The sequence below is a fragment of the Budorcas taxicolor genome, chromosome 11, assembly GCF_023091745.1.
Source record: "Budorcas taxicolor isolate Tak-1 chromosome 11, Takin1.1, whole genome shotgun sequence".
Classification (NCBI taxonomy): Eukaryota; Metazoa; Chordata; class Mammalia; order Artiodactyla; family Bovidae; genus Budorcas; species Budorcas taxicolor.
The window spans coordinates 128430529-128453279 of record NC_068920.1 but is presented as its reverse complement, the minus strand read 5'-3'; the positions used below and the strand labels follow the sequence as shown (position 1 = coordinate 128453279).

The 22751-nt window shown below is 51.6% G+C and overlaps 1 protein-coding gene across 1 annotated transcript in view; it reads right to left on the bottom strand.

The window, feature by feature from the left end:
• GALNT14 (polypeptide N-acetylgalactosaminyltransferase 14) overlaps nucleotides 1-22751 on the bottom strand; it is a 219477-nt gene that overhangs the window by 14331 nt on the left and 182395 nt on the right. Inside the window, exons 7-11 of the mRNA XM_052648605.1 lie at nucleotides 20056-20143; nucleotides 19248-19332; nucleotides 16009-16112; nucleotides 5140-5266; nucleotides 2947-3039 (exon numbers count right to left, since the gene is read on the bottom strand). Of these exons, the coding sequence (XP_052504565.1) occupies nucleotides 2947-3039; nucleotides 5140-5266; nucleotides 16009-16112; nucleotides 19248-19332; nucleotides 20056-20143 (497 nt within the window). The remainder of the gene's footprint in view (nucleotides 1-2946; nucleotides 3040-5139; nucleotides 5267-16008; nucleotides 16113-19247; nucleotides 19333-20055; nucleotides 20144-22751) is intronic.

Sequence of the window (22751 nt, the reverse complement as noted above, 5' to 3'; positions counted from 1 at the left end):
GAACAGGAATGACATCATTTGAAAAAGGCTAAATGTTCAGTATTTGCAAGAATCCAGACGATCAGTTTATGAGTGAGGCAGGATCTCTGGGACTTGGTAATTGTTGAGGTGTGGGAGGACAGGGAGGGAGAAGTCAAGGTTGACACTCAAGATTTCTGGTTTGACAACAGGATTCATGGAAGAGCTAAGGTGGGGAATATGGGGAAAAGAGCGAGTTTAGGAGCAAACAGGAAGAGTTCAGTTAGAACTTGTTGAGTCAGAGGAGCCTGGGGGGCATCCAGGCAGAGATGTCCAGTTGCTATTTGGACATAAGGACTGGAGCTCAGGAGAGGTGCAGGATGTGTTTAATCGCTCTGTTGTGTCCAACTCTGCAATCTCATGGACTGTAGCCCACCAGGCTCCTCTGTCCATGGGATTTTTTTAGGCAAGAATACTGGTTGGATTGCCATTTCCTTCTCTAAGGGCTGGAGCTCAGAGGAGAGGTGCAGGAGAGGGATAGAAACGTGCTTATCAGCAGCACAGAGGTGGCTGATGGCAGGGAAAACCTGGAGTAAAACAAGGGTTTATGACAGGTCCTCAGAGAAGACCAACATACAAGGGTGGGCAGAGAGGGTGCAGCTTGCCTCTCAGGATGAGAGCCAAGACTTCAGTTCTAGAAACTGAGATCAGAGGGGTGCCTGAAGGGGTTTGGGTGGGAGAAGACTCATATCAATGGAGTAATCGAGGAAGGTAAGGGTCCCAGGGGGCCATGGGTGGGCCAGGTGGGAGTGATCGTAGGGGATGGAGGCCATGGCCTCAGCTCACAGTCAGAAGCAGGGAAATGGGAGCCACAGACAGCAATGTGGCAGCTCTTTCATGAAGCTTGGCTCTGAAGGAGCAGAAGACAAGGTAGGTGATGAGCAGCGTTGGATTGAGGGAGAGTTCTTATGGTTTGTTTTCTTTCCTTCTCTGTTTCATTTTTTAAAACATATGTAAGATACAGAATAAATTTAAATACTAATGGGAGCCATGCAATAGAGACGAGAGTGGGGTGATCAGGGAGCGTGAAGGCACAGGGTGGGCGAAGTCCCCTGGAACAGGGGCTCCCACACTGTCTGCAGGTTAGAGTCACCTAGTTGGGGGGGGGGGGGGGGGTGCATCTTTTACACATTCTACAGCCCAGGACACAGTCCAGACTCAGTCTACTCTCTGAGGCTGAAACAGAGGCAGCAGCAGTTTTTGAAGCTCCCTGGGTGACTGAGACATGCAGAGAGTCTGGAAACCATCACCCTGGAATTCTGCTCCTTGAGTTGAGGTCCTCAGATCAGCAGCACAGCACCACCTGGGGCTCACAGAAATGCACGCCAACTGAACCAAAATCCACACTGTAACAAGGTCCCTGGGAGATCTGTGTGCACATGAAAGTTTGAGAAGCTGAGAGGCAGGAGGAGATGAATCCAGGCAGTGGGAACTTGATCAGTGCTGATTTATGAATGAATGCAGGAGAGAAGGGTGCATCTGAGGAACAGGTAGAGGGCTGGCCTGCCACAGCGGGAGGCACCCCTTATTCTTCCAGATAAAAGAGACAGGAGGATAGCGCAGGCACAGGGTGGTCAGGCTCAGGAAGCTGGTGCTGTCTATTTCATCTACAGAACAGAGGTGTCACGTGCTGAGTGGAAGCTGGGCGGACTCCGCAGCTGGGGAAAATGGAAAAGGTACAAATGGAGGTTGAGGGAGAACGTCGGCTGGCAAGGGGGCAGGATTAAGAGCCCCGCGGAGGGCCTCCCTGAGCCGGATGGCCACAGAGGTTTAGCAGCACCGGCCAATACTCCCAGAGCTGTTCAGCAGCCTGCCCACAGTGGGAAACGGCACAAAGTCAGGTTCACCCAAGGTCAAGAGGGAGGCCTGGGAGGGCGGGTAGGTGCCCAACATGGCAAGAGATTCAAGGACAACATCTTTTAAGCACTCTGCTTACGCAAGAAAGTAGAACCCAAGCTGGAGAGGGAAGGCAGTGAAGAAAGGAGGGGTGGACGGACATGGCCAATGAACCGGAGGTAAGCTGAGGACTCAGAATAAACACTGTGGGAGGCTCTGAGGAGAAGCGGAGACCAGCGTGGGTGTTCAGTTTCAGAAATGCAAACACTTTGGCAGGCTCGTGATTTAATCTACCTGGGAGTGATGGGCTCGATCGATGGCATGTAGGCTGCAAACATGCCATCTGTTTCACAGCCTTAGTACGACTGAGGGACATCAGATGACAAAAGCCACCAGTTGCCCCCTCTCAAAAAAGATGAATATAACATCAATCAAGTTGCCATTTTTCTCTACTCAAACCAGCCCTGAGTTGGGGAATGCAACATCACAAAGTTTGGGGATCAGACAGGTGTGATTTGAGCTTCTCCTATAATGGTGTGATCCATGGCAAGTACCTGAAGCTGTAGAAGCCTCAGACTCCTTATCTGTAAAACAGGGGTTATTATACCCATTTCTCAGTTTGCAGAGGGCTAATGAGGCATCTCATGAAATGGCATCTGGCCCTTAACTCCTCTCCCTGTCCTCTTCCACCCCCATGAAGCTGGAGGCCTGCTCTAGAGATCTACACAGTACTATTCCTCCTAAAAAGAGGAGGATTAAGGCTTCAGTAGCTGAGAAGGAGGAGGAGGGAACTCTAATCCAGAGGGAGCAGGGCTGCTTAGCCCAGCATCCCACCTTTCTGTGAAACCTGGAAACACCAGTCCACTGCGCAGGGCATGGCTCTACCCACTGAGTGGATGGTCCAGGCTGCCAGGGTCTCCCACAGGCATGGCCCGGGGCCCTGTGCCCAGCAGGAGCAAGAAGACATAGGAGGGGAGATCAGGCCCAGCCCCGGCCCTGGAGGGGCTTGGCGGCCTGGGAGACCCTCTCGCCTCGGGCCAGTGAGCTGGGGCTCTGGGCTGTCTGCACAAACCAACTAAGGGAGACACTTACTTGCCAAAGGGCCTCTCCAGGGCGAATGGCCGGGAAGCATAATAATACTGCTTGTATTCATCCATCCACACTTCAGCTGTCCGCTTGGTGTTCCTGGGGAGACAAAGAGTGTCAGGGACAGGCTATTTGAGAGGACCGAGGACATATCTAGGTAAAATACACACATGTGACAAGTGGGCAGTGTCACCCCCATGGGAGCCACCACGGTCCAGTAACTTTATTCTCCCCAGGGTGCTGAGCCCACTGGTCTCCAAAGGGGCCTCTCCCCCAAGACACAGGATTTTAGTAGTCATGACATACCCTCCTCCCAAAAGGCACAGACCAGAGAAATTATACCAGAAATTGAACTTCCCGTGGCTCTCAGAAAAAGAGAAAAAAAGCCAGGAGGAATCTCGTGTGCTCCTTTGGTGCCAATACAAGAGGGGAGAGTGTTGACCATCTCATCTCTGGTCATCTGCGGGCTCCTGTTCTAGAACTCTCCCTATCAGCAAAGGGCGCAGCTCTCCAAGGGGGAAGACAGTCACGCACGAGATTTGCACAGGCATGTGATTAGCTTGGCGCAGGTGTAAAGAATGAAGTAACCAAGCCATCTTGGTCAAATGTTTGCCAGGACTCTGAAGTTTTATTTATTTATTTTTTAATTAGTTATCTGCAGTGAGTCTGACCCCAAAGGTCACAGAAAAAGAGACAGACATGGAGGATGTTGTCACTCAGCTATCCGGGACACCAGGGTACCGGGAAGAGAAGACACGGGAAAACAATCAGAAGCCTGAGCAGCACCTCCCAAGGCTTGAGTGCATGGACTCGGGGGTGTCACCAAGAGGGCATGGCCTGCCCTTCAAGCCCGTGGACCTGAAGGAGTTTTGTACATGCAGTCCAGCTCTTGGTGCACTGAAGACAGCTCCTTGCCAGCTCCCTCCACTGGCCTAACCATCAGCATACTGGACGCTGCCGAGACCACACTGCCCCAAGTTTCCCCTCAACTCCACTGGTGGCAAGCAGGGCCCAGTCTCAAATGCAAAGAACTTTCTAGAGCTCGAGGCTTTGCCCCGCACTCCCCGGCTGGCCCCCACTCCACATCATAGCCCCTTGACTTTCCTGCACCAGGCATCCCAGTTCATCTTTCCCTGTCAAGACCCCAGGCAGCCCTGCCTTTGTTCCAGTCCCTGTTAAGGGGGTTCTCATGACCCTAACCTGCCCAGCATAAGGTCAGCTTTCTCACTGGTCAAGCCTACAGCTCCCCTACACCTGTCCACACCCACACCTGTCCACACGTGCGAGTAACTGAGGAGGAGAGAACCCAGAAGAAAACACTGCAGGGGAAGAAAAACCCTCAAAGAGGCGCTCTGCTCCCCCTCCCTGGACCAAATGAGGGGCAAAGGGCGAAGGAGGAATAAATGGGGAGTGAGGGGGTCAAGTGACAAGAGGACTGGAGAGGAGAGGAGAAGAAGCTGGAGGAGAAGACGAGCAGCAAGAGAAAAGGAGGACAGAGGCATTTCTAAAGAAGAGGAAACAAGCTGAAGAAATCATGAAAAGGAGGTGGGTGTATGGAGGGAGCGAGGAAGCAAGAATAGGCAAGTGGGCGTCGCTGGGTCACTGAGACCCTATGACCTTCGTCCTGTCCCTGGGCAGCAAGTGGTGAGCCCCAGGAAAGGAGCCCAGGGCCTCAGGGACTATGCCAGCCTGGCCGTTTCTGTGCCCCCACGAGGCCCTGGAGCGGTCATCTGGGCTGTATCTACTTGTGCTTCCCCATTCCCGAATCTTCCCCAAGCGCCTTTCCCCTGGTGACCCAGCCTGAAAGTGATCCCTGCAGGGATCTTCTAGAACTCAGGGGCAAAAATGGCTGCCCTCCCCCTGCCCCAAAGAACATAAAATACCCAGAGCCCTGAGCCCTGCAGGAGGGTGCTGCCCAGTGACTTGAAGCCCCCGAGGCCACAGGCAGGGCCTTGCCAAGCCTGGGAGAAGTCAAGGGTGGAGAAAGGCCTCAAGGCCTCCAGCCTGGACCTGGATGGGCAGGCCTGACCTCTCTCGCCCAGGCTGTGGCCCAGCAAGCATAACACGCAACCCCTGTCCATTCACGACACCCGGGCAGCCAAACCTACCAGAGAAACCGGGAGAGCAACAGCCTATCACCAGAAAAGCCCATGGCCATGCCACCCCCGGGGAACCCGAACCCCTGCAACACACACTCACTTTATATACGTGTTGGCGTTGCCATCTGGGAAAACATACGGGTGCTTCTTCCGGAAGACATGGCCCACTCGGCTGCAGGGGATGATCTCCAGGCTGCCCCCGCACATCCACACCCTGAAGGAGATTTCTGCAAGACAGCAACGCCCCCTTCACTGCTCTGCCTCCTAGACTGAGCAGCACAGGCCGGCAGCACCGAGACACCAGGCGCCGGGGAAACCCAGGTCCCAGGGCGAGGGGAGGGCTGCCAGCAGCCTGCCTGGGGCGCCGACTCCACAGCCAGACTGTGTGCTCCACAGGCCTGCTACCTCGGTTTCCCTGCCCACCACGAGGATGCTAATAACGCACACCTGGGAGGGTGGTTTGCCTTAACAAGGAAACTGGCAGACACAGGGGAACACATGGAGGGCTGTGCTTGCGCCTTTGGAACACTCTCAGGGGCCAGCAGGGTGGGGGCCTCTGTGTGATGCTTTGGCCTGGAACAGAGGAGCCCAGGGACTATGAGAGAACTGCTTTTGAGTATATGGAAGGTTTCAGGGTGGAAGATGGATTAGACGAGCTCCTATGACCCTAGAAGGTCAGAACCAGGACCAAGGAGAAAGACTTTTCCATTAGAGACTATGGGAGAATTTTCTGCTGGTCAAGGTGCAGATAGAAGGGGCTGTCATGGAGTTAGTGCATTTCCCACTCTGACAGGCTGGCAAGCCACATGGCCAGGATGGGACAGACAAGACCAGTTCCCAGGAGGCACCTGGACAAGGTGTCAATGCCGAGAGGCCATTCTATCTCCTGCAAGGACATCTGAATCATAGCCCGGAGAAGGAAGTCTGAGCCATAGCCAAGAGCTGTGAACAACCATAGAAAGTGCTGGAAGCCTTGAAGCTGTTGCTGGGGTGCTCGCCTGGGTAGGGATTTGCACACAAACCCATATTCCCAGTTGGCTGCTGAGGCAGGGATCTCGGGGAGGGCGGTGAGGTAGAGTCAGCAGAGGTGGTGGGCTGAGACCACGCTGGCCGGTGCCCTTCTCCCTCCAAGCTGCTTCCCGCAGGCTTAGGGCAGAGGTTCTGCCCGAGAAGGAAGCGGTGCTATATCAGGGTGGTGGGGGCCGACCCCCTCACTGCCATTGTTTGAATGCTTTGAGGGCGTTTCATTACTGCTTTTGTACAGATTGTAACTTTTCTACAGATGGGGCACCCCTTTACTGACTGCAGCCAGTGCAGCTGCCCCTTGCACCCCGCTGGATATGCCACGAGTGGGAAGAGCCAGTTTCACACCTGGAATGCCTGCCTGGGCCATGCTTCTATAGTCAAGCTGAAGAAAGAGGAGTTTGCTTCAGGAAGCACTCAGGCTGGTGGGCGACTGCCTCCGGAAACAGACTGGTGTCCACGAGCAGGGACCAAGGATGTGGGTATTCTACCACTGCCCACCACATCTGATGGGCCCTGCCCCTCCGCACCTTGGGCCCCACCTTCCTGGGTTTCCTTACCATGGGGTCCTCTCCCTCAGCCTCTGTCCCTCCCACGTCCTGCTGTCTTTCTCCCTTCTTTCCAACCCTGCAAGAAAGGGCTTGGACACAAACTCTTCATCCTGATCCTCACCTGCTCTCTCACCCTCTCCCTGTCCCCTCCTGACTCCTGCCTTGTGTCCCTGGGAAAGTTGCAGGCCACGCTTCCTTGATACCTGTCTCTACCTGCCCAGCAGGATAGAGCTCATTCCCAGCTTGCTCAGATTTCCCTCAGAGGGGGGGCAACGTGGACACGAGGGTGAGGAAGGGACTTCTCAAGATTGCTGACAAATGATGGCAAGAACATATGGTGGGGAGAGACGGGAATAACTTGGCCCTGAGTCTGCAGAAATCCACTAGCCCCGTCCCTGGGGAAACCTACCTGACCTAGTTGAGGCTGGGCTTCTTCACCTGTCAAATGAAGATCATAAAAGTACACCACAGGATTGCTGTTGGTATCATTGAAGTAGAACTTCGAGAGTAAATGTGAAAACTCTTAAGTGCGATGGAAAAGCTCAGTGACACAAAACACTCTTCTAAAGCCAGTCTCTTTAAGATATGGATGCCAATGACATCACCTGCCTGTGTCCACTTTCAACTTCCTAGACAGTTTACAGCTTCCTGCTTCTGCCACAGGAGATGCTTGAAATCTGTGGACCTAACACTGGAGATTTTGACTCCCCACAAAAGTCAATGATATATGGTAACCTGGTGTTTGGCTGGGGCACTGGTGGAATTGTGGGCCCCAACCTAGTGTTTGCAGGAAATGATGAGTGAGCTTAGCTAATGGCCAACATCCAGCTCTCCACCTTGTAGTGATGCTTGGAGGGGAGGGAGGGCTCAGTGCAGCGAACTATGATGGTATGTGTGTGAATTTAGTCCCTAGGGCTAAGATCTACTGGACTCCAATCAACTCCTCTCCAGGATCTCAAAACAGGGTTCGCTCTAGCTCCCAGAAAGGAAAACCCTCACACCCCTCAGAAGTTGAGATAGAGGCCTTGCTTACGGATATAACCTGTGAATTTTGTGCAAGCTTTCTTCCAAAAATATGCATACGTTTCTGTGGTCGCTTCCTTACTTGCATTCAAATGAAACATATGTCCCTCCTCATTTGCAAAATGAATCCCTCCAACCTATGCAGTCTCCACACCCTCAGCTCCCACTAAACCTGTTTCCCTGTGCTTCCTTCACCCACCATTTTGCTTTGCTCTGAATTGATTGTCCCCCCTCTTCTCCTCTGCCACCATCATGCAGAGATCCCCATCTCAGAAAGTACTGACCCCTGACCCTGGTCCTTCTCTACCTTCCATCTGGGCTCCTGGCATTCTCCACCCCAAGGCTCTGGGTCTGACTGCCTTGCTGTCCCTGCTTCCTCATCTGGCCCAACCTTCCCTTGATGCTGAGGACTCATTCCCATTCTGCCAGCCCAGCTCTCCTCTGGCCTCCAGGACCAACTCCCATGGCTGCCTGTGGCTCTCTCCAGATGCACTGGATGCCCTGAGATGCAGTACATCTTCTACCCATCAGCTTCCTCTCATAGCCCCCTGCAGCCTGCCTCCTCTCCTCCACCTCTAAAACCATCATCCCTGCTTGTTTTCCTGTGTCTGTGCTTGAAAACATCTCAGTTCTGCAGACACAAGCCACGGGAGGAAAGGACCCCTTCATTTACTCCTGGGCTGGGCTTTGCTGGGTCCTCTTCCAGGTAGTAACTTATGAGCTGTCCCAACAAGCCCACTCGTGGTTGTGGATGTTATTTTTCAAAGCAGAAGCAGTCCTGATGGGCAGCTAGCATTCAAAGCGCATCTCCCCAGGTCCAAAACTCCTGCCCCTGCCCTGATCCCACCTCCCTCAGTGTGAACATCCACCATCAGCCAATATTGCTGCAGGCACAAAGATACTGACTTCAGGGCACTCACAGATGAACGAGAGAGGCCAATCTATAACCAGCTGTCCCATTTCTACCTCATCTACTCCTTCATCCACTCCTGACAGTTGCCTGTCTCACCTCTCCTTCTGGTTAACTGATGTCCCCAGAGCCTGCAGCCTGAGATGCAGTAAGATCGTTTCTGCTCTGGAGTCCAGAATGTCGTAACCAAGATGACCTGAGCAGCGTGCCTTGCTGTACTGCGGCCAGAGTCAAGGCAGTCTGAGTGAGGAAGCTTGAAGTGTTCAGAGAGGTGTGAGGATGTTTAGGTACCACAATGTGAAGTATTTAAGACCTAGGACATCCCTCTAGTTATCCTACGAATATCTACACCACAACTGCAGGATAACGCTGTGCATCCTCCCAGGACTGGGAGCCAGGCCCAGTGACTCACAGGTTTATGCCGAAGCCTCTGGGAAAGCCTTGTAATTCCAAAGCCCCAGGCAGTGGGGGCCATAGACCGAGGCATAAAGCAGCGGGCTCCCCAGGTACAGCCCTGATCCTCCACTTGTCAGCAGCTCCTGCAAAGTCATCACTTTCTCATGTGAAGGAGCAAAAAGACAATGTAGGGAGTTTGGGGGAGGAGGTGGTTCTTGCTGAGTCAGCACCCACATACCCCAATGACAAATGTCATGCAGACCTAAATTCGCTCTGACTTCCAGGCGGGGAGATGTGTAGTTATTCCATCCACACTGGGGGTGCAGTTACCTTATTTTCTTTAAACTTCAGATTAATATTTGGGAAGAAACTGCCCTCCTCACCCTCTCTCTGTTCTCAGCTCTTCCCTTCTATCTCCACATCGACCGATCAGTAGCTTTATCAGTACTCATAGAACCCCAACCCTTTGCCAGAACCAACGTCCACCTGACAAGCCGTGATGGTGGACAGGAGTTCAGGCGAGAGGAGACAGCTCCCTCCCCCAGAATCACACCAAATCCTCTGCCACTTGTCAGCCATACAGGTCAAGGCTGGAATTTCCTCTGATAGCCTGGTTTCTGGACAAAGGCAAAGGGAGCATTAGACCCGGCTCTACTTGAGGCATAAGCCTATATTGAGTGGAGCCTCACGGACTGTACACAGATATCTTTTAATCTAACAGCATCAGCCACTTAGCACTGGACAAGGTGAAATCTTGTGAGGACAAAGGGATTGGGGTGGATAGTGACGAGCAGAAGGAGACAGTCGCTCATAAGTCCACAGAGACAAATGTGATGACAAAGATTTTCCTTTCAAAAAATCTTTACATTCTTTGGGCCACTTGGCCAGACACCTCTGTTTTAATTTTTAATGAGTCCACAGACTTGAGTAGAAGCAATCTTATTGAGCCACAAAGGATAGGCTTGAACCTGAGAGCAAAACTGTGCTTCACATCACCGGGGATAGCCAGGGCTGCAGCCAGGCTCCCAACTTCTGAGGTGTAAGCACAGGCTCACCACGGTCACCACGGGCCATCCAGCAAATGTCACGGCACACACCCTTTACCTCTCCACCATGCCTCTGGAAATGGGTGGTCTTAAGGGACAGCACCTGGGCCTGGGGCTTGGCAAGCAGCCCCACCTCGGGGGAAAGATGACTTTTCATCAGACCTGGATGCTCGTCTCAGATGAGGCCACTTCTCTTCTCTTGAGCCCCTGAACCTGGAAAGGGTGAGGCTGAAGAGAAAGCGGGAGGGATCCGCTGTCGCTGCGGGTCTGACAGGGCGCTCCTCTGACAAGCCTGCTCACTCAGTCCAGAGAGGAGGCGGGCGGCCCTGGGAGCTTAACGGTTTCCATTGCTGCCCTAACAAATTACCATACTAGCCTGGGGGGGCGGGGAGGGCAAGGGTTGGGCAGGCCCTCTGCTGAGGGTCTCTCAAGGCCAAAATCAGCAGGATCGGGCTCCTGTCTGGGGGCTCTGAGGCTTTCCAGTTGACTCAGCTTGTTTGCAGAACCCCGCTGCTCACAGTTGTAGGACTGAGGTCCTCTCTTCCTCCCTGGCTGTAGGTCAGGAGCCCCCTTCTTCTTTCCACGCGGTCCCTTCCTCGTCATACCTGGACAATCCTTCCCAGGCTGTGAATCTCTCAATTGCTTCTGCTCCATCTCCTCTCTCTCCAGGCAAAGACAGTTCTCTGCCTTAAATGGCCCACCTGATTAGACTGGGTGCCCCCGGATAATCCGGGCTGCTGTCCTAGCTTAGGACGCAGTAGACATCTGCAAACTCAGTGAGGGAAAGTAACTTTCCCAGGGACATGCAGCCAGAGATGACCACAGGATTCACAAGTAGGCCTGTCTGACTCCACAGCCCACGTTGACACACACGTGACCCTCCAAGCCTGACACAGCCTAACGTCCCTGAGTACATTCTGGGGATGGGGGAGGTGGTGGCAGCGGCTCCTCTCTGGGACCCACCTCATCTCTCTTTCCTCGGTATTGTCTGTTGTATCTGCTACGCTTTGGAAGCCACCCACTTCCATTTCAAATCCAGAAATCCCATATTCTCCCCTCATATATGTACCAAGGCCTCCACTTTGTAAATGTACACCTCTTCCCACCATGCACGCACACACACACACATACACAGAGACACACACATATACACACATGCATGTGTATACACACACACACACACACATATACACAGAGACACACACATATACACACATGCATGTGCATACACACACACACACACACACACACACACACATATTTCTACTGGGCAATAGGTTCCTTTCATCTCTAAAGACCAAAAGCTAAAGTGGGTAGATGTATTAGATATTTTTCATGCATCCTGTGTTACGCAAATTAGAGTTTAAACATCCAATATTAATGCAAAACAACTTCTGGGGGAAAAAAAGGCTAAAAGCCACATTTCCCTAAAGCCTGCTTCTATGTTGAACTGCAGATGTAATTATCAACACTCTTCAGTTCCTCTTAGAAACGCTTTGTGGGAATAATGGCACCAGGGTCAGGCTGCTTGAGTGCATAGCAGGGTTGGCATTCAAGTGGCAGCTGAGGTCGCTCCCAAATGATGAAAGTGAGATGGGCGGGTGAGGCAGCACGCCACTGAGGATGGTCCCAGTCACCGTGGCCGGAGCCTTGTCCAGTGATCTCATGGGCCTTTGTGCTGTGAAATCAAATCAATGCAACAAAAGCAACCACACCTGGAACACACAGAAATTTCATGTCTTGGGAAAGAAGAGATATCTCTTCCTGCTGTTATTCCCCACAAAACGAGATATATGGATCAAAGGAACAGAATGGAGAGCCCAGAAATAAACCCACACACCTATGGTCAATTAATCCTCAACAAAGGAGGCAAGAATATACAATGGAGAAAAGATAGTTTCTTCAGTAAGTGGTGTTGGGAAAGCTGGACAGCTGCATGCAGATCAATGAAGTCTGAACACATCATACACAAAAATAAACTCAAAATGGCTTAAGGACTTAAGTATAACACATAGCACCATAAAACTCCTAGAAGAGAACACAGGCAAAACATTCTCTGCTATAAATAGTACCAATGTTTTCTTAGGTCAGTCTCCCAAGGCAAAAGAAATAAAAGCAAATATAAACAAATGGAACCTAAGCAAACTTATAAGCTTTTGCACAGCAAAGGAAATCACAAACAAAATGAAAACACAACCTGTGAACTGAAAGTATTTGCAAACAATGTAACCAAAAAGGGCTTAATTTCCAAAATATACAAAAAGCTCATATAACTTGATATATTAAAAAAAAAAACTCAATCAAAAAAGGGGCAGAAGACCTAAACAGACATTTCTCCAAAGAAGGCATACAGATGGCCAACAGGCACATGAAAAGATGCTCAATATCACTAATAATTAGAGAAATGCAAATCAAAACTACAGTGAGGTACCATGTCACACTGGTCAGAAAGGTTATCATCAAAAAGTCTGTAAATAAAAATGCTGAAGAAGGTGTGGGGAAAAGGAAACCCTCCTACACTGCTGGTAGGATTGCAAGTAGGTGTAGCCACTATGGAAAACAGTATGGAGACTTCTTAAAAACTAATAATAGAGCTACTATATGATCTAGCAATCCCACTTCTGGACATATATCCAGAAAAGATGGAAGACTCTAATTTGAAAAGATCCATGCACTCCATGTTCACAGCAGCACTATTCACAATATTCAAGACATGAAAACAACGTAAATGCCATCAATAGACAAATGGATAAAGAAGACGTGGCGCATATATGTATATACATCTATACATAGATAGAGAGATATGTATATAGATATATATATGTACACATAATGGAATATTACTAAGCCATAAAAATAGAATGAAATAATGCCATTTTTGCAGCATGGATGGATCTACCGATTAACATACTAAATGAAATGTCAGACAGCAAAAGACAAATATCATATGACCACATATCATAGATGTGGAATCTAAGAAAATTATACAAATGAACTTATTTACTAAACAGAAACTGATTCACAAACATAGAAAACAAACTTATGGTTAACAAAGGGGAAAGTGGAGGGTGGGGGAAGGATAAATCAGGAATTTGAGATTAATATCTATACATGACCATATATGAAATAAATAGCCAAAAAGGACCTACCATATAACACAGGGAATGATATTCAATATCTTACAGTAAGCTATAATGGAAAAGAATCTGAAAAAGAATCTATAGGTATACATATAACTGAACCACTTTGCTGTATACCTAAAACTAACACAGTATTGTAAATGAACTATACTTCAATTTTTCTTAAAAAAAAAAAAAAAAGCATTGCTTTTTCTGGCATGTAAAATGCTATAAAAAAAAATGTCCAGAAATGACTTTTAAAGTGCTAGGAGCTGGCTCTAACAAATGGAATGTTGGAATTGGAGAAAACAGTATTTCCTGTGATAGCTGTCTGCAGGGTTCTTTTTTTTTTTTGTGGTTTAAAACATTTTGTGATGATTATAAAGTGTCTCTTCCACATCTCCCCTGAAGTCTCTCTCTACTTTCCTGTTCCAATCAACACTTGTTAATGCCAGGCCACTGGGAAGCCAACTAGAGGGGATCACCCTGGATGTGAGTAGATGTGTACCAACACTGCTATAAAGAGATGGTACTGGTGGCTGGGGCTTCCCAGGTGGCACTAGTAGTAAAGAATCTGTCTGCGAGGGCAGGAGACATAAGGGATGCGGGTTCCATCCCTGGGTTGAGAAGATCCCCTGGAGGAGGGCATGGCAATCCACTCCAGTATTCTTGCCTGGAGATTCCCATGGACAGAAGAGTCTGGTGGGCTACAGTCCATAGCGTCACACAGAGTCAGACATGGCTGAAGCGACTTAGCGCAGACGCACTGGTAGGTTGGACCAGAATGTGACATCATTGAAAATAACATGCTGCCTGCATCTACACATGGCTGCTGTGGTAAGGAAGGACCACACACACTTTGTGAGGGTCCACAGGGCAGAACAAGGCCCAACAGATGGAAGCGGGGCTTTGGTTTGACCTAGAAGATTTACTAACAATTCAACACAAACATTCTCAATGACAGAACTTGCCAGATTATGAAGCAGCAAACACATCATCATAAATAGCATTCGAGCGGACACTGGATGACTGCTATCTATCAAAAGAGCTGTAGAAAGGATTCCATGAATGGGAAGAAAGGCTAGAGCACACCACGAAGAATCATGAGAGGTACTGTGAACATCAGGACATCTGATGGGCTCTGTTCAGAGAGAGAGAGATCTCGTCCCCTTTGAGAACACCAAGGGTGTACCTGGCTCCAAGTTCTCCTGGGCTGATGCAGGGAGATCCCACCTCAAACTCTACTCCAAAGACCCTCATGGGATCTCAGGACTGAGTCCCAGGCAGTATATTTGGTTTGTAGGAGCTGGGGTTTTCTTGTTTGTTTGCGGAGTTTCCAATCTGGCCCCCATATGGCAGAAGACGGATTTTTCTGATGGATTTCTCTACACGGCCCGGTTTGGGAGAACAGATGCCATTGGTCAGGCCAACAGCCATAAATTTCCGGGAAATAACTCTTGGTGACTGAGGAAGAAAGCCATAAAGCAGCCTGGAGGCAGGGACGGGAGAAAACAATGGCAGAGGACAATGCCTGGCATTACCACTGAATGCCAGGACGAGCCCCATGGATCATCCTCCTGGCACCACTCCTGGCATCCTCCTCGCACCACTGGCCTGGGGGTGACTGTGCCAAACATGCTCCCCGGTGTCCAGAGAGGGGGAAGCAGCCCTGATATCCCAGACTCTTCCTCTTCCTCTCCTCTGGTTTATTCATCAAATAGTTACTGAAACCTCCTTCGCAGAAGGCACCGTACGGAGCTTGCCAAGAACAAACAGACCAAGTCCCTGCCTTGTACAGCTTACATACTGGTCATCTCTTAGGTCCCACCTGCTGGAGGGAAGGAACAGTAACTAACACGGACAGTGTCCATACGGTGCCCAGAGCTTTTACAGACGTACCTGCATGGATTTCCACAACAACCCCCACGCACCCGTGTGTTACACTTCTAACACATGAGGAAACTGGAGGGTCAGTCAGTGTCATCAGCAAGACGGAATGGGCCTCTGACTACTTTCTCCTGTATCTGTATATGGCAGCCCTATGCCACTGTGGCCACAGCTGGCCATCCGTTTGCACAGTTCTAGAGCCTGGAACCCCGCTCCTCCATCCCCTTCACTTTGCATCACTTTGCAAGAAAAGGTAAGGGCAAGTTGCCTCCAGAGCTTCTGTAGCAGTCACCCAGTTCTTATTGTTCAGTCGCTCAGTCCTGTCTGATGCTTTGTGACCCCATGGACTGCAGCACGTCAGGCTTCCCTGTCCTTCACTATCCCTTGGAACTTGCTCAAACTCATGTCCATTGAGTAAGTGATGCCAACCATCTCATCCTCTGTCGCCTTCTCACCCTCAATCTTTCCCAGCATCTGGGTATTTTCCAATGTGTTGGCTCCTCGCATCAGATGGCCAAAGTATTGGAGCTTCAGCTTCTGCATCAGTCCGTCCAATGAATATTCAGACCCTCCTCATTAACCCAGGCTATACCCCTAGAGCAGCCAACAGATGTGATCCAGATGTTAGTGGCAGTGCTTTCAATCTTCCTCATACTTTTATCCCCAGTCTCCTTCCAACTCTAAATTTCCAAAGTTCAGCACTCCTAGCTCAGGTCTGCCCCCAGCCTGCCCTTGGACTTGGCGCTCTTCCTTGGTCCTTCTGGCTTTTGCATCTCAACTTCTCCCTAAGGGTCCCCTGGGCATGTTTCCCTGGTCCTCAGCATCCATGTGGCCCCATGGAAAAACAATCTCCTTTCCTCCCCACTTCCAGCAACCACTCCTCTGATGCCCCACCTGGTCTTCCCCCAAAGGAGTGACCTGCTGCCCCTCTCCCTGGCCCTCATCACAGGCTCAGGTGATCCAAGGACACGGAGACCCCTGGCCAGGCCCCAAGATGCAGAACCAGAGACTCACCAAAGTTCTCCCCGCCCCAGATGTCCATGTCTGTGTCGTATTTCCCCAGGTAGTAGAACCAGGATTTGTCCATCACAAAGAGCCCTCCAGCTATGATGGGAGTCCTATGCAGTTGGAAGGAAAAGAGAGAGGGTCAGTCAAGGGAGGGGGACCACGGTCATGTTCTTCTGCCCTTTCGGTCCTGACGCTGAGGCCATATTCTTCCTGTTTCTGCTCCTCTTCAGAAAGACCCACACATGGTCCACTTACCCCAAACAAGAACACGCTCTGGGACTTTTCCCATTGACTATAAATCTATTGACCCTGCAGACAGGCTAATTCACTCATCTGCACACCTCCTGTGCGGGGGGTTCCGAATTTGCTCCGTCCAGCCTTCCCTGCCTCTCTCACAGGCCCTGCCCAGCGGGGATCTCCTGGGAGCCCCACAACAGAGGGCAGGGACTGTGGGCCACTGGCTGGGCACAGAAGACGGGCTGGAGCAGCAGTGTGAACGGCACATCTGTTTCTTGAGACTGGTCTCTCTCCCCTCCCACCCCTTTCCCCTTCTGCTACAGGTTGAATTATGTGCCCTGAAAAATGTGTTGGGATCTTAACCCCCAGTGGACTTCCCACGTAGCGAAAGTGGTAAAGAACTCGCCTGCCAATGCAGGAGATGCGGGTTCAATCCCTGGGTCAGGAAGATCCCCCTGGACCCCAGGAGGAAAGCATGGCCACCCACTCCAGTATTCTTGCCTGGAGAATCCCATGGACAGAGGAACCTGGTGGGCTATACAGTCCACAGGGTCGCAAAGAGTCAGACACGCCTGGAGCGACTTAGCGTGGACGCAACCCCTAATACCTCAGAATGTGACCTTATTTGGAGAAAAGGTCTTCACAGAGGTGATAAAGCTAAAACGAGGTCATGGGGCTGGTCCCAATCCAATAGGACTGGTGTCCTTAAAAAAGGAGATACTCAGCTGCAGAGACAGACATGCACAGAAAGAAGATGAGGTGAGGGCCACAGAGAGGAAGTGGCCCTCTGCAAGGCCAGGATGGGGTCCGACACGGCCCTCAGGAGGACGTCACCCTGCTGACACCTCAAACTTGGACTTCTGGTCTCCAGAACTCAAGACAGCACATTTCTATGGTTTAAGCCACGCAGCCTGTGGCGCCCTGCTCCAGCAGCCTTCATCTTCATTCTCTTTCCTTGGGGGCCCCTCCCCACCTCCCCTTTCCTTGACTGCTGAGAGAGATTCCAAAGAAGCTACTTGGAAAGGAAAGGGCTGCAGAATCCAGTCAAACAACCCAATGAGCACAAGGACGGGTATCTGGGCTGGGGGTGGAGGGCGAGCCCCTGGGACTAGGCCCCTCATTCACCGGGTCCAGACAGAGAAGGGAGCTTCATGTCAAACAGTCAGTTGATACGGAGCAGGTCAGAAGCTCGGTCTCCCGATGCCATGACATCCTACTGTCCTCTGACGACTGGAAACACTTGTCCTCTGATGAGCAGAGGCATTCCCACAGGAAGAGAACCGGCCCCGAGAACCCCACCCCGGGGACAGAGAAGGGAAACCAGGGCCACCCTGTCCTTGCCTCGGCCTACTGCTACATGAGGTGACTCTGGGAGTGTGGCGAGTCCCCGGGGCACTGCTGCGCTGCATGGCCCTCAGGATGATCAGAAGGCTCTGCTCTCCCTCGAGGAACAAGGGCTCTACCTGCTGTGCCACGTAGCTCCCATCTCCCTCTCAGCATCACTCCAGATCGTGAAGGCTGGAGGATGGAGGAGGGGCCGGCTGGTGCTTGCAACAGAGGTTCCACTGCAGGGTTCTCCCAGTCTCCACTGTCCATCTGTCACCACTCAGTTCTTCACAGCCCTTTAGGTCTCTATTTGACTTTAGTTAGTTCATTGAGAGGGCTTCCCTGGTGGCTCAGATGGTAAATAATCCGCCTGCAATGCGGATGACCCAGGTTCGATCCTTGGGTTGGAAAGATCCCCTGGAGAAGGGAATGACAACCCACTCCAGTATTTTTGCCTGGAGAATTCCTTGGACAGAAAAGTCTAGCAGGCTACAGTCCATGGGGTGGCATAGAGTCGGACACGACTGAGCAACTTACACACACACAGTTCAATGAGAATGATCAGACATTTATTCTATGCAGGCCCCGAGATGCAGAGGTGTCCCCGAGGAGCCCAGGGCATCTCTGCATTTCTCCAGAAGGAGCAATTCTAGTTCCCTGGTCTTCTCGCCCCATCCTCAAGCACTTGCTGGCCTCCTGAGGCCCCACTGGAGACAGATAAGTTTTGGCTTGGAGGTTCCCAACAGGCCTGGGACACGTGTACCCTCCAGTCTTAGGAATATCAAGGCCACACACATGATGCTGAGACCACTACATGGATGGCCAAGCCCTCAGATGAGCCCGAACCCCAGGCTGCCATCCGACCACTGTGCTGTGGGTCACAGTGGGGGCTGGAGGTGAGAATGTAGATCAGGACAGGGCCATCTACAGCACCACACAAGCAGCCCAGAGCTGACGCCCCTGTGGTGTTCTCACACGGGACACAGCAGTCATGTGTGTGAGCACGCAGCAGTGGCCACGCTGTGACAGCAGCCCCTACCCACAGCAATGGCTGACGACCCATCGACCCTCCTGGGCTGAATCCTGACATCCAGGACCTGGAGGCTGAGGAACCTTCTTTCCCCTTGCCAGGGGCTCAAATGGGACCACGTGGAACGCTCCAACATTTAGCAGCAAGTGTAAGTACATCAAGGCTTGCCAGGTGGCGCCAGTGGTAAAAAGCCCACCTTAGGAGTTCATAAGAGACATAAGAAACACGGGTTTGATCCCTGGGTTGGAAAGATCCCCTGGAGGAGGGCATGGTAACCCACTCCAGTATTCTTGCCTGGAGAATCCCATGGACAGAGGAGTCTGACGGGTTATGGTCCATAGTGTCGCAAAGAGTCGGACACGACTGAAGCAACTTAGCGCACATGCACGTAAGCACACCATGGCAGATGTGAACGATGCTGAGCCAGTCCTCAGCACAGGTCTCTACCAGCCCCCATCCCTCCAGCAGAAATCTCCATGAAGACAGAAACCTCCTAAAATAAGGGCAAAAGTGGCGCTGGCCTGGCAAAAGGTCCTCTTGGTTTCCAGCCAATCTTATGAGCCTCTCCTCTGGACAGCTTCACTATAGCATGTGACTGGGGGAAGGGCCAAGTGGGAATGAATCTTCCCACCCCACCCTTGCCCTGACTCACCTAATGGGCTCAGTGGGGTCCAGGCGTCGAGCCTTCTGCTCTGGTGTGAGCTGCTCCCACTGGAAGTGCAGGCTCCAGTCGAACCCTGAAACACAGCATCCACGTGGTTGACTCAGTCTCTCTGATGCACCTGCAAAGCTTGTTCTTTCGGGCTCATGAACATATCCAGTTTCCGAGGTGGTCCTGGGATAAGAGGTCTCACCCAGGCTGGTTGGCAACAGAGCTGCCTGATTTCCCTTCCACGGCTTCTTCTCTTTCTCTAGCCCCTCCTGCCTCTCTGAGCCTTCTCTGCTGGGTGGACTTAGGGAAGAAGGGCAGAGGATACAGAGTGGGAGTTGAGAGACCCCAAGATTGGTACCCACGGGGGACATGATGGACAGTTCCAGAGTGCGGCCCTTGGCCATGAGTCTTGGGAGTGGGAGGTGTAAGCAGGAGGTCTGTGAGGGGTTGAATCACCCCCGATCGGTCTTTGGGAACCAGCTGTCAGCCTTGGGCACAACTGTGGTGGGCCTCAAGGAGAGAGAGGCACCCAGTGCTGAGGTGTCAGAACAATGCAGGCCCTACAAGGCGGGGCGGAGGGGGGCCCTGCTTCCCTCCCATCCTCAGGCCCTGGGGTGACCTGCCCCTTCTCCAATCCTTCCATGCACAGTCCCCGTGGTCAGGGCCACCCTGCAGCTACTGACATTACAGGATGCAGGACTGGCGGCTCCAGAAAAACCACTAGGAGACCTTTCCTCTCTCTCCCTTGGCAGCAATGACTAGGAGAAAAAAGTCCCTCTGGGCGAGGGCATTGGCTGGCCCCACTCACCCCCTCTGAGCTCTGAGGCCGACTCAATGTAGTTGAAGGTGTCCAGGTGAATAATGTCAATCACGGGGCACACCACCCGCGTGTAGTCCTGGAAAACAGAAGGCCCTCACTCAGATGGTGGCATCAGGGAGGCAGGCCTGGGATGGGGGGGTGGGTAGGGTTGGGGAGGGCCGGAGACTGGTTTCAGGGCCTTGACCAAGCACTTCCCTCTCTGCATTTCAACATTTCTCATGTATAAAGTGGGCCATCAGACACTTTCCTTTACTCCTGAGCACCTTCTCGTGGCCATCTAGGCATGGTGGGGACACGGGGAGGCTGGCTGGAGTGTGCTGCTCACTGAGGGAAGGGACATCAGGAAGAAGGGGGCCCTTCGGTGTCACGGGGCTCTCAGGAGGCAGTGGACACAGTCAGCTGGGAAGGTGACCTCAACAGCTCCCCTCACAGTGGGAATTTCCCAGTACTTAACTTTCTATGCCTATGGTTCATGGGCAAGTTGAGAATAGCGTCTCCAGAGATCTTAATTTCACTTGTCACCTGTGATACTCGAATCTGTAACTTCAGCCCCGATATTGCTCCTCACTTCCCGACTCAGCAGATCTAGTACACCAGCCGCCCCTCCGTGCAGATTCACAAAGCACCGCAGGGGCGCCTTCACCAGCCTCCCCGCACACGTTCCCTCCCTTGGTTCCCTACTTCTGTCAACACGTCCCCCTTCCTCTCCAGCACTAACTTAAAAAGCCCCACCTCTGCCCATCAACTGGATCAACCCTGCTGACTGTAACTCTAAAACTGCTCTTCTGAATGGAACCTCTCTCTTTATCCCCTCACCCCTGGAGTACAGGCAATGGCAATGAACTCCTGGCCCTCCCCCTCCCCCTTCTCACCCCTTCCCCTGTCATTCTACAGGTGGCTGACACACTTGACTTTCAAATCTCACTCCAGCTCAACAGCTAAAAACCTGAACTGCCTTGAAAATAAGGTTCAAACTCCTTAGCCCAGCATCCAAGACCGTCAATAATAGGCCGAATCTAGTTTCTGCTGGGTTTCCCAGGTGGCTCAGTGGTAAAGAATCCACCTGCCACACTGTAGGAGATGCAGGTTCAATCTCTGGGTCTCAAAGATCCCCTGGAGAAGGAAATGGCAAAGCACTCCAGTATTCTTGCCTGGGAAATCCCATGGACAGAGGAGCTTGGCGGGCTACAGTCCATGGGGTTACAAAAGAGTCTACCACAATTTAGCAACTAAACAACAATCTAGCTTTCCAGCCTCAGCACTTGCTCTTTCCCCCAGGCTACCCTGCTGATAAGCATCAAAGTCATCAAGGGGATAGTTTCAAAATCTGCAAGACAAATCTATTGGTTCTCAGGGGCCATCAAGGCATTACATGTAGTTTTAAAAGGCTCCTTACTGCTGGGTGAACACTCCAATACTGATGTGGAGGAGGGGAAACTGGGCCCCAAGGGCAGGATGAATGAGAGTCCAGGAGCTGGGAGGAGCCACCCTCCCTGTCCTGGTCAGCATGGGCAGGCACTTCTGTTTCTCTTGCAGCGATTTAATTTCCTGGTTCAATCTCTCCCCTAAATGAGGCTGTCTTCTTATTTTAAGCTCAGAATCACTGAGTACCTGCCCTGATGTTCACGGACTTAATCTAGCCTCGGTCTCCATACAGGACTCATTCCGACGGTGACAAGGTGCCTTTGAAGCCAACTGGCTCCCGTGGAAGGAAATGCTCATTTTCAGCGCATCGCATCCCCGTCTGCGCACAGATGCTTCCAGCACAGTCAATGCCGTATCTGACTGGCTGCCACACTGCTCTGGGGCCACTGCCATCGTGTGTCCAGGTGTGTATACACACTGCATGCACACACAGCCACCCCCACTCACATCACTATCTACACAGAGACACAACCCACTCCTGACTTGAAATCTGAAATGTTCTCAGAAGTTCAGAGACTGACTTTCTTCTGTGGGTCTGACAAAGTCCTCTTTTTGCCTTTGTCTGCTGAGTTTGGCCTCTGCAGCTTCACCGAATCCTTAGGTAGGCCCTGGTGCAGCAATGGACTGACCTAAAGATATGCTTAGCCCTTGCCTTAGGCCTTACCCAACCCCTGAGAGGTATCTTCTAAGCCCTTGACTTGTTCTGCTTATAAGTATCTGTTTACCTGGGAGCCCTGGGCTATATCAGACTCTGCTGACAAGGAGATTTGTGGTGAGAGCCTTGGGCCATGTGGTACCAACTCAATTTAACCTCTGGAGGGGCATGGAGACTGTGGCAGTGATCAGTCACGTCTACACGGCTGACCGCCAATAAAAACCCCGGACACCAAGGCTGAGGTGGGCTTCGCTGTGTGGCAGTTCTCCATGCAAGTGCTGCCCACACACCAGCTCTAGGATGATCACGCCTGGAACTGTCCCTATGTACCTTTTCCTGCTGCTGATTTTAATCCATACCCTTCTGTGGAAACACACAGCAACCATGCGTGTCTAGTGGATTATTGAACGTGAGGGCGGTCTTAGAAACCCCAAACTGAAATCCTGTTTTGTTTTTTTAAAACTTTCTCCTCAATATCTGGAAAGTGAAATGCAAAATAAAATGCTGGTTTTATATGCTCTGGCCACAGACTTCCCCAGAAGCCACCCACGGGCACAGCCTCTGGGGCTACGACAGGCTCTTGGGTACTCTCCTATGAGTCCTG